The 15,724-nt window shown below is 32.3% G+C and overlaps 2 protein-coding genes across 3 annotated transcripts in view; one reads left to right on the top strand and one right to left on the bottom strand.

The window, feature by feature from the left end:
• The window catches only part of TyrRS-m (Tyrosine--tRNA ligase, mitochondrial), a 47,579-nt gene extending 44,635 nt beyond the window's left edge, over positions 1-2,944 (bottom strand). Inside the window, exon 1 of the mRNA XM_089086251.1 lies at positions 2,908-2,944. Within this exon, the coding sequence (XP_088942377.1) occupies positions 2,908-2,944 (37 nt within the window). The remainder of the gene's footprint in view (positions 1-2,907) is intronic.
• Positions 2,945-5,628: 2,684 nt separating this feature from the next.
• Positions 5,629-15,724, top strand: part of LOC148954324 (E3 ubiquitin-protein ligase RNF10) — a 205,488-nt gene continuing 195,392 nt past the window's right edge. Inside the window, exon 1 of one of the 2 annotated variants that reach the window (XM_089086248.1) lies at positions 5,629-5,972. In XM_089086248.1, coding sequence (XP_088942374.1) covers positions 5,861-5,972 — 112 coding nt within the window. In that variant the 5' untranslated portion in view covers positions 5,629-5,860. Of the gene's footprint in view, positions 6,012-15,724 lie in introns of both variants that reach the window. The other variant, XM_089086249.1, reaches the window with a different exon arrangement.

Here is a 15,724-nt window from a genome sequence, read left to right as displayed (position 1 = left end):
CACAATAGAGGGGGAGAGGTGGGGTAAAAGCATTGCATAAATTAAATACATATCCTAGCCTAACCTAGGTACCTTTCCCCCCCCCTAAAATCCAAAAAACCACAGCTTAATATCATATATGTAAAGCAAACCAAGCTATCATTACCTAGTCTACAGCAGTTATCATGTCAAAACAGGTTTTATCATTGCCTTCTCTATAGTGATTAAGCCAAGAGGCCCGGATAATGTGAAAGTACTTAAATCCTTTATAAAACCAAATAAAAAAAAGGAAGAATGAAAGCTATCTGTAAAGTTTTGCTTATTTTTTCTATTCACTATTGTTAGATTGCTGCAAAGTTTAGGCCTATTCTATAAAAAAAACACTTTTTTTTACATGTCAGGAAAACATTTGATATTTTAATTTAGTAGGCTAATTATGAATTCGAATTTTAGTAGAATTTTATTGTTATAAATCAGTGTCTTTGTACTACATGACTTTTAAATTATTGATTTATAAACAAATAGAAAACCCTTAACCACTTTTCAAACCTATCTATAGTGATGGTCACTTTTTTGTGTTGTGATAGATAGGAATAAATTACCTTTTGGAACCACTTTAAGAATTTAAAATGGAATTTCCCCTGGAGCCAATTATTACATCTGGAAAGAAGATACAAAGAGGAATCTAGTGACATATTCAGTATGATCTTAGCTAACTTACATGAAAACCAAAAATTGACAAATTTAATAGTGTTTGCAGTAAAATTCTAGTTTAGTTACTCTTTGCTATCTTGGAAAGGGTCAGGCTAGGAAAATGAGACTTTTGTGGATTGATCTACAGACTAAGGTATGTCCTGGGAGGGTATTTTGAACCACCTTCTTCTACTCCTTCTTTCTCTAGAGGGCAGTGACCTTTGTGGACCTTTAAAAAACATTGTTATAAAAGTGAAACCTTGAAAAATAGATTTTCTGGTTAAACTAAATACAACTAAACTGTTTTCAGCCTCATAAATTTGCTAAATCCCAATATATGAGGTTTCAAAGATCTGGAAATACATTCCCAAAATTTAGATAAAATCCATTGCTATGGCTTAAAATTTTACTCAAATAACAGGGATTGCACTTTATGAACTAAAACCAGAGAAAAATAAAGTGATAACTAGTGTAGAAATCAGAAGAGGGTTAGCACAGAAGCTTGGTAATACCTTCCTAGAATATGTTTTGGGTTCTGGATTCATTACTGAAAGTTTCATTTTCATACCCTAACTCTTTTCCCAGATAGCAAAAATGAGCTAAACTAGAATTTTACCATATTGTTTTTGAGGAGTAGTTCTGCAGTAGGACCAGAAACTATTTTGAACCACCTATCCTAGTTCAACCCTAATTTATAGGGCTTTAAAGATGTGTAAATGCCTATGCCTAGGAGAAAAGCCTCAACACATGGCTTAAAATCCTGCTAAAATAACAGGAATAACATTTTTGAGACTAGAACCAACAAGACAGCAACAGAAAACACCAAAGTAAAGTAAAACATTGGTATTTTGGAATTTAGATGGGTATAGGCTGGATGGTAAAGTTCTACCAAATCATATTATTGATTTAGGAATAAAGTGAATACACCATTCGATGCCTTTCTTTATGCTTATTATAAATATAATAATCATTTCTATCGGAAATGAATTTCAGCCCCCCCTCCTATATATGCCAATTCAGGGTTAGGTTGTAGAAATATATACCCTGAATTGGCATATATAGGGGGTAGGCTGAAATTCATTTCTGATAGAAATGATTACTAGGGTAAAAGACTAGTATCTAATTGAGCAAAATTATGTAAAACTTAAAACCTCATATCTTGTTATCAAATTAGAGTTGAAAAGGTTTGCATAGGCCAATGAATAGCTAAAAATCCAAGCTATGCAACAACATGTTTATTATTAAAAGTATTTAAGATCATTCACTGAAAATGATTAGTTTATTGACTTACCTAGAAAGACCTCTTTTTGGAAATACCAATTATCCTATTTTGATGTAAATATCTTTTTAGTGTTTCAGTATTATTCATATATTAATAGAAAGCTGATTGTCTTCTGATTCTAAAAATCTAACTTTAATTTCTTGATTTTGATTCTATAAATCACAAATATTAAATATATAGGCCTATTTTTTTTCATTTAACTTGCTCATCAAAACAGAGACCACACATTGGATTTATGATGACAAATTACTCCCACTGGGCTGGCTCTAGTGAGAGATGATTGGGTCTACACTTGCATTGTGTCATACTGTAGTAAAAAAGGGGCAGTCCAAAAACCCATTGCTATTTTTCCAAAATGCCAAAGAAAAGTGGTCTTTCCCAAAAAGAGGTCTTTTACCCTATATTAGTAATCAGCATAAAAAAAGGCATTGAGTGGTATATTCACTTTATGCATAAATCAATAATATGACTTGGTAGAACTTTACTGGCTGGATGACCTGTCATACACTGGCATAGGGAGGGTGGCAGCTGTCCCCCCTAGACCTTCAAATGTACATTAGATATGGCTGAAAAAGCAGATGATTGGAAAAGTAGCTGATAAAAGGCCCTCCATCACACTATTGATTGCCCCCCCCCCTAGACAATAGGCTATGCTGCCTATGCCCATGCTGTCATATATGGAATCATCAAAGCCCTAGAAATGAAAAAGCTTATTCTAGCAATAGTAGCTTGTAAATACCTTCCTGGGTATATCTTCACTTCAGCCCTGGATTTGTTAGCCTACTGAAAATTTCTGTCACCTAACTAGCCTAAACTACTTTAAAAGCTAGGAAGAAGCCCTTCAGCTAGGACTAATTTTGCACAGTATTCTATAATTTTTCAAGTTATATTTTGTTCTTTCTAAACAAATAATTGTTGTTGGGCCTGCTTTTAAATAAAAATCGTAGCCTCACAAACTGCATGTCCTACAAATTTTGAAAATATTGCCATATTTAACTTTTTGCCAATGGCAACAGATGTGTCAATTTTAATAACACTTCGGCTCCCAATACTTCGGCTTGATTTTAGATCAGAATCTTAACTTGAATCATCACATCAAAAATTTCAAATTCAATATTTTCAGAGAATTTTTGAATTACTGCAAAATGAAAAATTAAAAAAACGCAATATAGTTAAAAAATACTACAGGCAGGATTTATTTTTTGTAACTAGAAGAAATTAAGCTTTTCAAATTAAAAAGCGAAGCATGAGTTCATTTTATCATTACACAAAATTTGTTCTTAAACAAATATAATTGTTAAAGCCGTCTTAGACTTAGATTATCATTTAAAAAACTTTTGATCCTTCTTGTTAACAGATTAAAATTTATTGCTAAGTTTTAGTACATTTGGAGACACATATGTCGCCTTGATAGTGTATTATTACAGGGATTTACTTGAAAAGCTGCAACTAAATTTAAATCTAATTCTTGACCTTTTAATTTGTCATTTTCAATGGAAAGACCTGAGAGCATTTTATTCTTTCAATGTATATGTGAAAATTTACTTATTTATCTTTACTACTCATAAAATGTTTCTTATAGTTAAAATAAAGCATACAAAATTACACGTTCAATATGATGGGACTTTTGGTTATTTTTTCTTTCATTTTTGATTTCCCACTTAGCTATGGTTCTTATGTACTAATGAGACCAACTCGAAACGTTTTTTAGCGTTAGGTGGCTTAAAGGATACTAGAGGCTTGTCTTATTAAAAGATCTTCATTCCAGTAAGCCAAATTACAATTTATTTCGTGTGAAAAAGTAGACCTAGTATTTACAACGAAGAAGAATTATTTTTTTTTTTTATTTACTAGATGATAGAAGAAAATCGATGGAAGAATTTATTTTGAATTGAAAGAATTTGCATGATGACCTTTATAATTTGTAATTTTGAAGATTTATTCCTCATTATTCTCCATTAGCTGTTTCTTTAAAGATTGAAGTTTAAGAAAAAAGTTAGAAGTTGCAAGTTGCCCCAGCTGCATGTTTCAATTCCTCAAAAAAATATAAATTGAACTGGACATACGAGGAATATCTTTTTTGGGAATTAATTAACTCACTGATATATGACGAAGTACGACCTTTAGTCTCCACTTGTATGAATTTCCAATACTCCCTGGTATATTGAAACAAATAATGTTTTTTGATGTGCATAAGGGTGGAAAATCTTTAAAATGGGAATGATAAGAGTGAGTGTTACAGCTAAACGAAATCGATCTCCGTAGAAAACAAAGCACTATGATATAGCACTATAAGCACTATTATATTAAGAAAACCAATTTTCTAAGACTAGAAACAAATACGAGTGAAGCTGTATTATTCAGTAACGGGAAAATTGATTAAGTGCATAGTTTCAATTATCTGTAAGTACTATTAATAAAAATAGTGGATGCTTGGTAAAAAGAAAAGGACAAGAGCCAAAGCGTGTGATTTTTTTCGAAATGAGAATAAGTTTGGAAGAATAGAATGATAGGTGTGCGAACTTAGATTAGAGTATTGGAAGCTGGCTAGGTATGGCTGTGAAACTTGAATGCTTGACAGGGTTGAAGAGGACATGTTGCATGGTTCCCCCAAAAAGGGTCTACTGATAGTTTCAGAAACTCGTTTAACTGGGCCCACGTACAACGCCGAACAAAAAAAAACTACAATGTAAAACTGTAATATGAAAGTCAAGATGGCTAGGCTATACTTTACAAATGAATAAGGACAGATTGCCTAGGATTGAATTTTCCAGCCATTCATTTGGGTCCAAACTAAATCAGGCTGTCCCCAAATTGAGTAGAAAGAGGTCATAATGAAGAATCCAAGGGAAATTGTAGGTACATCAGATGGAGTAGAGAGCGAAGTTTTGAATGGATTAGGGTAGAAGAAAAGTGTATGCAAAGTGTTGGCTTCAAGCGGCTTGGTGCTCTAGTAAGCCAATAATGGTGTTGGTAACAGCATTGTTTTTTTTTTTAAGCCAGTTCTGCAGATAAATATTGCTTAGGCTGAGGATTAATAATCTTTGATTATTTTAGGCTTCAATCTCACACTTCCATTCTATTATGTAAACCCTTATTTTGTTAATTACTGAAGAAATTGTGGACTACCCTTTGCACCTTTCCTAGTAGGAATATCAGAGATTTGATTTGTAGCGAGAAAATCCGCTTTTGAACTGAGACAGATGCAATATTTTTGAAACACTGTCCAATATTTCTCGATGAACTTATCGGAACATATCAAATATGTTTTCTCTTTTCACAAACCGTATTTGAAGGCCATGCTTATGCTTTTTAGCCTATTTAAAGTATGCATAATTCCGGAGGCCTTCCTTTATGAGTCAGGCCTTACTAGTGTGAGCTTAGGCAAATTCAGAAACCTTTTTGTTGTCAATGGACCTTTACCAGTAGACGGTTTTCTGATAAAGAATAGCCTACCATGGCCACTTTAGATCGAATTATTTTTATCATGCTTATGAAAAAAAATGGAAACCTGAAGTTGAAAAACAAACCCTTGGATAAAGTTCCATCGTAACATTACCATTTAAGTAACGTAGATTTTAACATTTCACTTGCATATTACTTTTACTGCCATCTACTAATTTCATAAAATCTTTTCAACTTGCATAGCCTGCTATTCATCAAAATAAAAAGAAATAGGGATATCCCATTTGGGAAGTCCTAAAGTTTGTGTTTTAAAGCTACTAAAAGTTAAATCAGGTCATTCAGTCATTGCGCAAGATAGTGAATACTTTTTTGTTCACTTGGTTTATTTATAATGGCTTTATAAGATGAATTTCCAATCTGTGCCAGTCCCATCTTTTGGTGGATGTTTCCACATTTTTCCAGTTAAAAAAGACAGTTATTGCTATCAGAGTTTAAGGATTTATGCAGCCAGAATCAATGGAGCCTCATCAGTCTATCCAGTCTCGTCAATCATCCAATCAAACTGATACCAGCCTTATAAGGAGTAGTTGCTTCCCCCTTCAGAATTCTGCAGGTTTTGTTGCTCAACAGCAATCAGTAGCTGGAAAAGGAAGTAAGTACATCTTAAAAGGTGTATTCAGTGCTACAATAAAAAAGTCTCCTTATGAGGGGCCACAATTCTAAATTTATACCAAATTTTAAGCCATACCAATGGTTTTTATATCAAAATTTAGGAAATGTATTCATATCTTTAAAACCTTAAAAAATGGGATTGAGCAAAGTTGTGAATCTGACAACAATTTTTCTGTAGGCTACTTCATTTAAGCAGAAGATCTATTTTGCAAGGTTTCACTTTTATAACACACAGATTTTTTAAAGGTCATCAAAGGTCAGGACCCCCTAGAGGGAGAAGGGATGGAGGTAGGTACTTCAAAATACCTTCCTGGGACTTACTTTAGCATGTAGACCCAGCCCTGAAAGTTTCATTTTCCTAACCTAACCCCTTTCCATGATAGCCAAAAGTAGCTAAAGTTGAATTTTACCCAATAGTTAAATCACTAAAATCCCCAGTGAATTTTTCATTGTTCATCTAATTGACTTACAGGTAAATATTTACCAAATCCTATTATTGAGTTACAACTAAAATGAATATACCACTCAATGCCTTTTTTTATGCTCTTTACAAATATAATAATCATTTTTGTCAGTAATGAATTCTAGCCCCCACCCCTATATATACCAATTCAGGGTATATATTTGTACATTAGGGAGGCGGGGGGAAAGTTTAAACTTACCTCTCATTTACATCAGAAATAAAATTGCCCCCACCCCCCTAATGTGCAAATATACACCCTGAATTGGTATATATAGAGGTGGGGCTGAAATTTGTTTCTGACAAAAATGATAATTATATTTGTAAAGAGCATAAAAAAAAGGCATCAAGTGGTATATTCAATTTAGTTGTAACTCAATAATATGATTTGGTAAATATTTACCAACTTACAAATAAAGTAAACGTAACACTTAATATCTTTTTTTATGCTCTTTCCAAATATAATAAGCTAATCATCTTTGTTGTAAATGAATTTTACTCCCACCCCTATATATACCAATTCAGGGTATATATTTGCACATTAGGGGGAGGATGTATTGGTAAATTTTATTTTTTGCTGTAAATGAGAGGTAAGTTTAAACTTTCCTCCTGCCCCCCCCCCCCCCTATTGTGCAAATATACCCTGAATTGGTATATATAGGGGTGGGGGTAAAATTAATTTATGACAAAAATGATTATTAAATTTGGAAAGAGCATAAAAAATGGTATTTTAACTTTATTCATAAGTCAATAGGCTAATGTGAACAACAAAAAATTTACCAAAACCCCATTAGGCTAAGGCCCTCACCGGGCTTAGGCTACTTGGACAGTGCTAAATCTTAGACCAATAGGCTATCTTCAAAATGTATCCTGGTAAAATTCTTGGTAACAACAGGAATTGCATTTTAAGAACTAAAGCCAGAGAAAAAGAAAATCATAACTGAAAATTAAGGTAAAATGTTGTTTTGTCAAAATTTCAATAGGCTAGGTGACCTGTCATGTAGGCAAATTTGAAGACCCTTAAGAGAGAGAAGGAGTGAAGGTAGATACTTCAAAATACCTTCCTAGGACATACTTTAGCCTGTAGACCCAGGACATACTTTAACCTGTAGACCCATCCCTGAAAGTTTCATTTTCCTAACCTAACCTGTTTCCAAGATAGCCAAAAGTAGCTTAAGTAGAATTTTACCAAATCAGTATTTTACTAATTATTTTACCAAGTAAAATAATTAGTAAAATACTTTGTATTAGTAAATACAAACCAGGTATTTTAGTAATTTTACCAGGCCTGTAGACATGGGTCTACAGGCCTAGTCAATACCTTGCTCTTTATGCTAAAGTTCAAATTGAGTTAGAAAACTTTAGAAATTACCCCTGAATCACAAAGGCTGTTTAATTAGAATAAATCTCTTTTGAAAGTACTAAAAAATCCTCTAGTGTAAATAGTGAGCTATTAATGAGGAGGCAAACCCCTTCATATATGTAATAATTTCTATTTTTTTTTTAAATTTCTGATTGTTAGGATTGGCTGATAATTAAAAGTTGGCCAGTTTAGATGACTATAATCTTAGAAATTTTTTTGTTAGTATTGAAACTTAGACAAAATTTGCTCTTACACCCTAGCCCATTTATTTACAATTATTTTGCTTCTAAAAACCTACCTTAGCTTGAATCTATCTATGTTTGAATCTGTCTGTGTGTGTTAGACACTTTTGTTTCTAACTTCAAGATCCCATTTCCAAGCTATTGACTATCAGTGCCTTTAAAATAATTAGCATTATGTATGGCTAAAATATCCAAGCTAATCATTAAGATAGTCTAGACAAATTCTATTGCAAAACAACCCTATTTTTAGGTGGTATAATAGGTATTTTACTATAAATAAACTGTTGAAGTGATGATTAGCTATCCAACAACTGGGTATCTTACCCTGAAAGTCAACTCTAGTTTTTGCTGCTTGTGACTGGTAGGCTTGCATTACCTCACTACAGATTATAATTAGGTCAAGTATGCTTGGCCAAATCAATTGGTGCAATCAGAATATCTGTATCTCTAACTGCATCAAAGGGAAGTTTAAACAACAGTAGCAAACATAGGAAGTTGCTATGACAGGTGAGTCAAAATTCAAGGAATTGATATTGGGTAAACAATTGCTTTCCAGATAAGTTTTTTTTAACATTTTGGAAATATTGCAAGGAACAACCTGCTATGGTATCAAAAGAAAATGTAATTTTCTGATGCAGAAATCCAAGCCATATGAAACAATCAATTATCCATTCAGCACTTTTTCCAAATGTAATAATTATTGCTGATACAGTTATGTCTCTGTACTTGCCCCCAGAATAGATATAGTTCTTGGCTGTATACAGAAGTTTGCTGATTTTTTTTTGTTATGTGTGTGTGGTGGGGGGGCACATTTGTTTTTGATATTATGAGCCAAATGTTTGTGGAAAATAATTACAAAAATAATGAAAAATCAGCAAACATTCATGTATAGAAAATGACAGTACCCAGACATCAGAAAAAGTAGGAGGCAATATTCTCTCTTGATTTTGAAAAATAGGTATTTTCATTAAAAGGAAGAATGCCCCCCCCCCCTCCAGATTTTGATAAATACTTTTTGTATCTTGATTAAAAAAAGAATCCATGCTTCCTCCACTTTTTTGTGATTTGAGACCCTTTGGGGGATACAGTTTGCAATAGTAGTGATTGTTATGTCTGAAAGAACATTGAATGTGTAATCTAATAGTATATTTCTTTTCTTGCTATCTGATTTCTATGTTGAAAAATGAATTTAAAAACTTGTATAGTCTAGGACTATGTGAAGATGTTAGGGAAGGGGAATGGAATGGAAATACAACTATTGCTGTGATTATATTTAGAAAGAGCCTTGAATGGGGAATCATATGGTATATTTCTTTTATTGAAATCTTATTTCTGTTTTACAACAGAAGACTACCAACAACATTTTGAGTTCATTTTTGTTACAAAAGTATTATTTTGTAGAACTTTAGATGATAGACTTTGTGCTTTTTTAAGTATAGGTAAGTAAATGTGCTTTTTTAAGGTAAGGTCTTTTGTAGCTCTGGTCTCATTTTTTTTTTTTTGCTTTTGTTAAGCATATATAATTGCATAGAGTACAGGTCTAGCCTGTCAGATATCTTAACTCTTATTAAAAAAAAATCTGAAATTTGGATATCTAATTTTCTTTAACTCTGTTTTGAACATCAGTGTCAATGATTTGACTTAATTTTTTTTTAGCAATGTCAGCATTTTTTTTATTAAAAGGTTTTTTTTTTTTTTTTTATTAATTTAAAGCCTATATTTTTTTATTATTTTTAAACCTTTTGAATCAATATTGAGTAAAGGTATGAGGCTCAAAAAGCTTAATTGAATCTCTTCAGTGCTATAAATTTATTTTGGAAAGTTCCTTTAAAGCACCAAGTTTGCCCCAGTTCATCAAAGGCCAGTAGGAAATAAACAGTGGTAACTACATAAAATATTTTTTTACATTATAATTTTAGCTTTGAGTTCATTCTTGAAAGTTTCATTTACCTTATTCAACTAGGTCACTTTCCAAGATAGAAGAGAACAATATGCAGAATGCTACTCTATGTTTAATAGATTGTTGTGGTGGCATAAAAAATAATTATTTTGATTTGAGTCTGCTTTTCTAGGACTTCTGGCTTTGAAAACAGAATTCCAACTGTTTCTTGAAGTGATCTTAGGCTCTATTGCTGGTATCAAGAATGAAAATTCTAGGATACTCTGTAAAAACTTAAAGGCTTGCATCATTTCATTCTTTATCTTAAATTGTTAACATTGACAGTATTTATATGTCTTTATGTCTCCTTGTGGGTTTTACTGTTGAGACCCCTTATCATCTATGCTATGCACCTTATCACAGTTACTACCAGTAAAATACCATCACTTTTTTCTGATGTAATGGCCTGAGCTCAACCTCCAACTTTGGTCTCAAAAGGGGTTTGGCCTCACATGTAACTTAGAAATTGCAATTGAGGGTCCACTGATAGTTATTTTAACAGGTCCATGGTTGAGGTGATTCTTTTAGTAGGTCCAACAGTCTAGGAGGCACTATCAATAGCTTTTCTGGAATGGGCGTGGGTCAAAGAGCATGGGTAACTTATACAAGTGGAAACTGGTTCTAGTCTTGGAAAAAAGACTCAGTGCCATCTAGCATTTGGTGACATTTGGCATTTTTTCAGTTTAATAATAAGAATAATTATTTTAGTTTGAATAGTTGGTAAAAATCCGTGTAGTGATAAGTTTCTGAGCTCAGTTTCTGACAGAAAATTGATTGGCAAGCTTGAAAAATTGCAGTGTTGCCAAATGCTAGTTGACATTGATGTTATTTGCTGACACTAGCACCAGTTTCCACTGTCATAAGTTACCCATATTCTTCCACATAGATGTTAAGCCAGCTGTTGATTTAGTTATGGAGATCTTTTTGGTGTCAGTTATTACTACTTTCTGTCTCACTTCAGTCAGATCACAGAGTTTATATTTCTACTCTCCATTGATATTCCCAAAATGAAGATTTTTTTTTTAACTTGTGAACTGAAATTCATAATCAATTGTCCACTGTGCAGGATTTTTCTAGATAATACTACAACGAGCACCTATCAGCTACCCCAGTCACCTGTATATAAAGTAATTTTGCTACTGAGCTTGACTGGTGCATTGTTAATGTAGCAGCTAAAAACTATGGGCCTTGAGACTGTACACTGCATTACTCCACTTTATACATCAACGTTATTGAACAGGAACATTTGTCCAAACCATTTGCAAAAGTGTATGAGAAGGCATATACTTTCAAAATTGTGAAAAGGGGGGTGGCAATTTTGTTATTTTCATGATTTTGATAAATGAAAGTAGAAAAAAGGTATCTTTCAATGAAAATAACCAAAAAAGGTATTTGTCATTTTCTTGTATCATGTAGTAAAAAAAAGCAATAATTATTGTTTATGTAGTCTTCTGCCTTTCTTTCTTTTTCTTGAAAATAGGAGTTATTTGGACAATCAACCAACCTTTTGGTTGGATATCTATAAATCAGTGCTCAGAGTCCTCATTGCTAGTTTTATAGATATGTTTGTATAGGTTTAGAAGCAATAATTTTGTTTATGCTAAGTTTTAATTTTGCTTCTTGCTTCCATTAGTGAAACTTCTTTTTGTTTTTTCAAAAGAGATGTCATGGATGAATGTTTTCTTGTTGTTGTTTTAAGGGGGATTGAATTGCCCCATTGGTTAGGTATTTGGCTGGGGACTCATTCAAAGAAAAAAAAAACAAAGTTCACACACTTATTAAGTAACAAACGAGATTTTGCTACAATAAAGTGTTGATTTCTGCTGTTCTATCCTGGAAAACAATAATGTTGGCCAAAAGGCATTTAAGAAGAAATTAGGAAATGACCAGTTGATTTAAAACTATGCTATCATAAGGCTGTTTAAATTGCCTCTTAGTTTCAGAGGCAATGGTGGCATGTCATCAGGGGCGTAGATAGAGTATTTTTATTAGGGGGAGGGGACAAGAGGGGGTGCTAATGAAGTAGGTGCTCTTCAAGCGGTAGTGAAGAAAAGTAACTATTTAACAAACATGCTACTTTGTTAATTTAAAAACATTATGCAATACATTATAAACAAACATTAAACAATCATAAATATAATTGCTGGCGCTTGGCTTTTATTAAAATTGTCAGCAATGAGCTTTTGCAGATAACAGTAGTATAGCATAAACAAGCTTTCAGGTGGGCAAAGGTTAATGTCATGTACACCTGGCTTTTTTCAGCCAGATTTACCACTAATACTGCAGTACATATCCCCCTCCACTTCTCCCAACCCCCAAGCCCAGCACAGGATGCTGAAGCTTATAGTGGAACAAAACTATATTCTAACAGCCCTGGGTAACACTATTCATTTGCTCTTAATTTTGAATTGATTTTGACTCTGTAAGATTTAATTTGTTGTACTAAAACTTTTAATAAACATGATTTATTGAAACATCATTTATGATTTTTTATTAAATTGATTTGTTTGTGGCTTCGCTGATTTATATTAACAAGTAGCATTATATTAATATTAATATTATATTAATAAGTAGCATCAGCAGGCCACATAAAGCCCAAACAAACATCATAGACAGCGCACTAGCACTGTCTAAGTAAAGATACAGTATCAGTCAAAGTATTATCACAGGTAGTATAACATTATATTGTGACATATTCCCCACATTTAAATAGCAACTATATTTTTATAATTTAAAAGTATTTGAAAAATAAAGTGAGACTTATTAACATATCCTTTGGGCATTGTTTGATAAAGAATATCCAAGAAATCTGAATAATTCTTGGTATCATTGCGGCAGAAACCTTAAACTATTTAAATTGCCAGGGATGCTAATTGGAAGGGAAAATTGTCTCCTAGAGTTTTAAAATTACGATAGATCAGGGTATGAGGGGTACAGATTTCTGGAGGGGGGTTGCAATAAATATCGTTTTTATTTCTATAAATCCCTTCACAAGCAAAGTTCGGTATCATAATGCAGCATGATAAAACTCATAATAATCAAAAGTAAGGAGCAACCCGCTCAATGGTAACCAAAACTCTAAAAAACGAAATTTGATACCAATAGATAAATCAAAAGAATCAGATTTAAATGCTGATTTCAAGTATGTAGGCTTCATGAAGTTTAGTCTTACTAATAAAAAGTTACGTGCCTGATAAAATTTGCCTCATTTTCGAAAAAAGGGAGAAAGACCTCTCGAAAGTCATAGAACCTTCATAAAAATCACATCATCATATTCAGCGTATCAGAGAACCTTACTGTAAACGTATCAAGCTCCTATTTTCAAAAATGTGGAATTTTGTACTTTTTGCCAGAAGAAATATCAGGGGTGCATGTTTATTTGTTGTTTTTTTTTTCTCAGGGGTGATCCTATCGACCCAGTGGTCCTAGAATATTGTGGGAGGGCTCATTGGAACGAAAATTAAAAGTTCTAGTACCCTTTTTAAGTGACCAAAAAAATTGAGGGCAACTAGGCCCCCTCCCACGCTCATTTTTTCCCAAAGTCACCCCGATCAAAACTTCGAGATAACCATTTTGTTCAGCATGATCGAAAATATGATAACTATGTATTTTAGGATAACTTAATCCACCGAAGCCCCCGGGGGGAGGGCTGAAAGTTATGAAGTTTACCCAATGTTAACATATAGTATTGGTTATTGGGAAGTATACAGACGTTTTCAGGGGGGATTTTTTTCCGGTAGGTGGGGGGTGAGTGGGTGGTGGGTTATATGGGAGGATCTTTCCATGAAGGCAGTTTTCATGGGGGAAGGGACATTAATATGAAGGGGGCGCCGGATTTCCCATCATTATTAAAGAAAAAGATCAGAAATTAAATAAAAAGAAACAAGTTTTTCAACTGAAAGTAAGGAGTGACATCAAAACAAAACGAACAGAAATTATTAAATATATGATTGGGTTCACCCTCTAGTCAATTCATCGCTCTTTCCAAGGATTTTTCAGTACTTTCATAAGAGCTACTTATTCTAATTAACAGCCTTTGTGATTAAGTGGTCATTTTTAAAGAATTGGAACAAAATTCGAACTTTAGCGTAAAAAGCGAAGTATTGACTAGGGGGCGAACACCCTAATATACGTATTAAAAATATATGAATATAGAAGTTCGTTACGTAAGTTAATTCGTAAGTTACGTATATTTATTACTAATAAAAACGCTAGTAAATAAAATGAAACAACTTTCGAGAAAGTCATTTAATAAGTAAAAGGTAATATTAATATACAATTTTGTTTGTGGTTCTTCATGTAGGTAGAGCCAACTTCAAAGTCAGCATCAATTAAAAAATGCCCAAAAATTAAATAAAAAAAACAAGTTTTTTTTAACTGAAACTAAGGACCGGTGTCAAAACTTAGAAAACACAGAAATTATTCAGAAAATGAAAGAGGGTGTCCCCTTCTCAACACCTCGCTCTTTACGCTAAAGTTTGATTTTCTCACAACTATTTTTTTTTAAACAATAAAAAACTTCAGCGCAAAGAGTGAGGCGTTGAGGAGGAGAGCCCTTTCATATATGGAATAATTTCTGTTCGTTTTAAGTTTTAACGTCGTTCCTTACTTTCAGTGAAAAAAAATTGTTTTTTTTTTATTTAATAAAAAAAGGTATTGGGTTTCTACCTGCCTGTTTGCGGCGACACAAAATTTCCAAAATGTATCCACATATACATATATATATATATATATATATATATAATATATATATATATATATATATATATATATATATATATATATATATATATATATATATATATATATATATATATATATATATATATATATATATATATATATATATATATATATATATATATATATATATATATATATATATATATATATATATATATATATATATATATATATATATATATATATTATATATATATATATATATATATATATGTATATGTGGTTACATTTTGGAAATTTTGTGTCGCCGCAAACAGGCAGGTAGAAAAAAGCCCAATACCTTTTTTTATTAAATAAAAAAAAATCAATTTTTTTTCACTGAAAGTGAGGAAAAACATTAGAACTCAAAATGAACAGAAATTATTCCGTATATGAAAGGGCTGTCCTCCTCAACGCCTCACTCTTTGCGCTAGAAGTTTTTTATTGTTTAAAAAAATAAAGTTGTGAGAAGAGTCAAACTTTAGCGTAAAGAGCGAGGCGTTGAGGAGGGGACAGCCCCTTTCATATACGGAATAATTTCTGTTCGTTTTAAGTTTTAACGTCGTTCCTTACTTTCAGTAAAAAAAAAAGTTGTGTTTTTTATTTAATTTTTTGAACGTTTTTTAACTAATGCAGGTTTTGATTTTGGCTCACCGTACATGAATAATTAAAACAAAATTTTTATATTAATTTTACTTTTATTTGGTTAAATGGCTTTCGAAACTTGTTTAATTTTATTTACGAACGTTTTTACTGAGTAATAAATATATGTAACTTACGAATTAACTTACGTAACGAACTTCTATATTCATAAATTTTTAACACGTATATTAGGGGTTCGCCCCTAGTCAATACCCTGCTCTTTAAGCTATAAGTTCGAATTTTGTTCCGATTCTTTAAAAATGACCCCTATAATCACAAAAGGCCGTTAATTAGAATAAGTAGCTCTTATGAAAGTACTAAAAAA

Source organism: Artemia sp. Qi Xiang Cuo, chromosome 3 (assembly GCF_049724085.1).
Source record: "Artemia sp. Qi Xiang Cuo chromosome 3, ASM4972408v1, whole genome shotgun sequence".
Taxonomy (NCBI): domain Eukaryota; kingdom Metazoa; phylum Arthropoda; class Branchiopoda; order Anostraca; family Artemiidae; genus Artemia; species Artemia sp. Qi Xiang Cuo.
The sequence above is the reverse complement of the archived record's forward strand: the minus strand, read 5'-3'. Positions and strand labels throughout refer to the sequence as shown.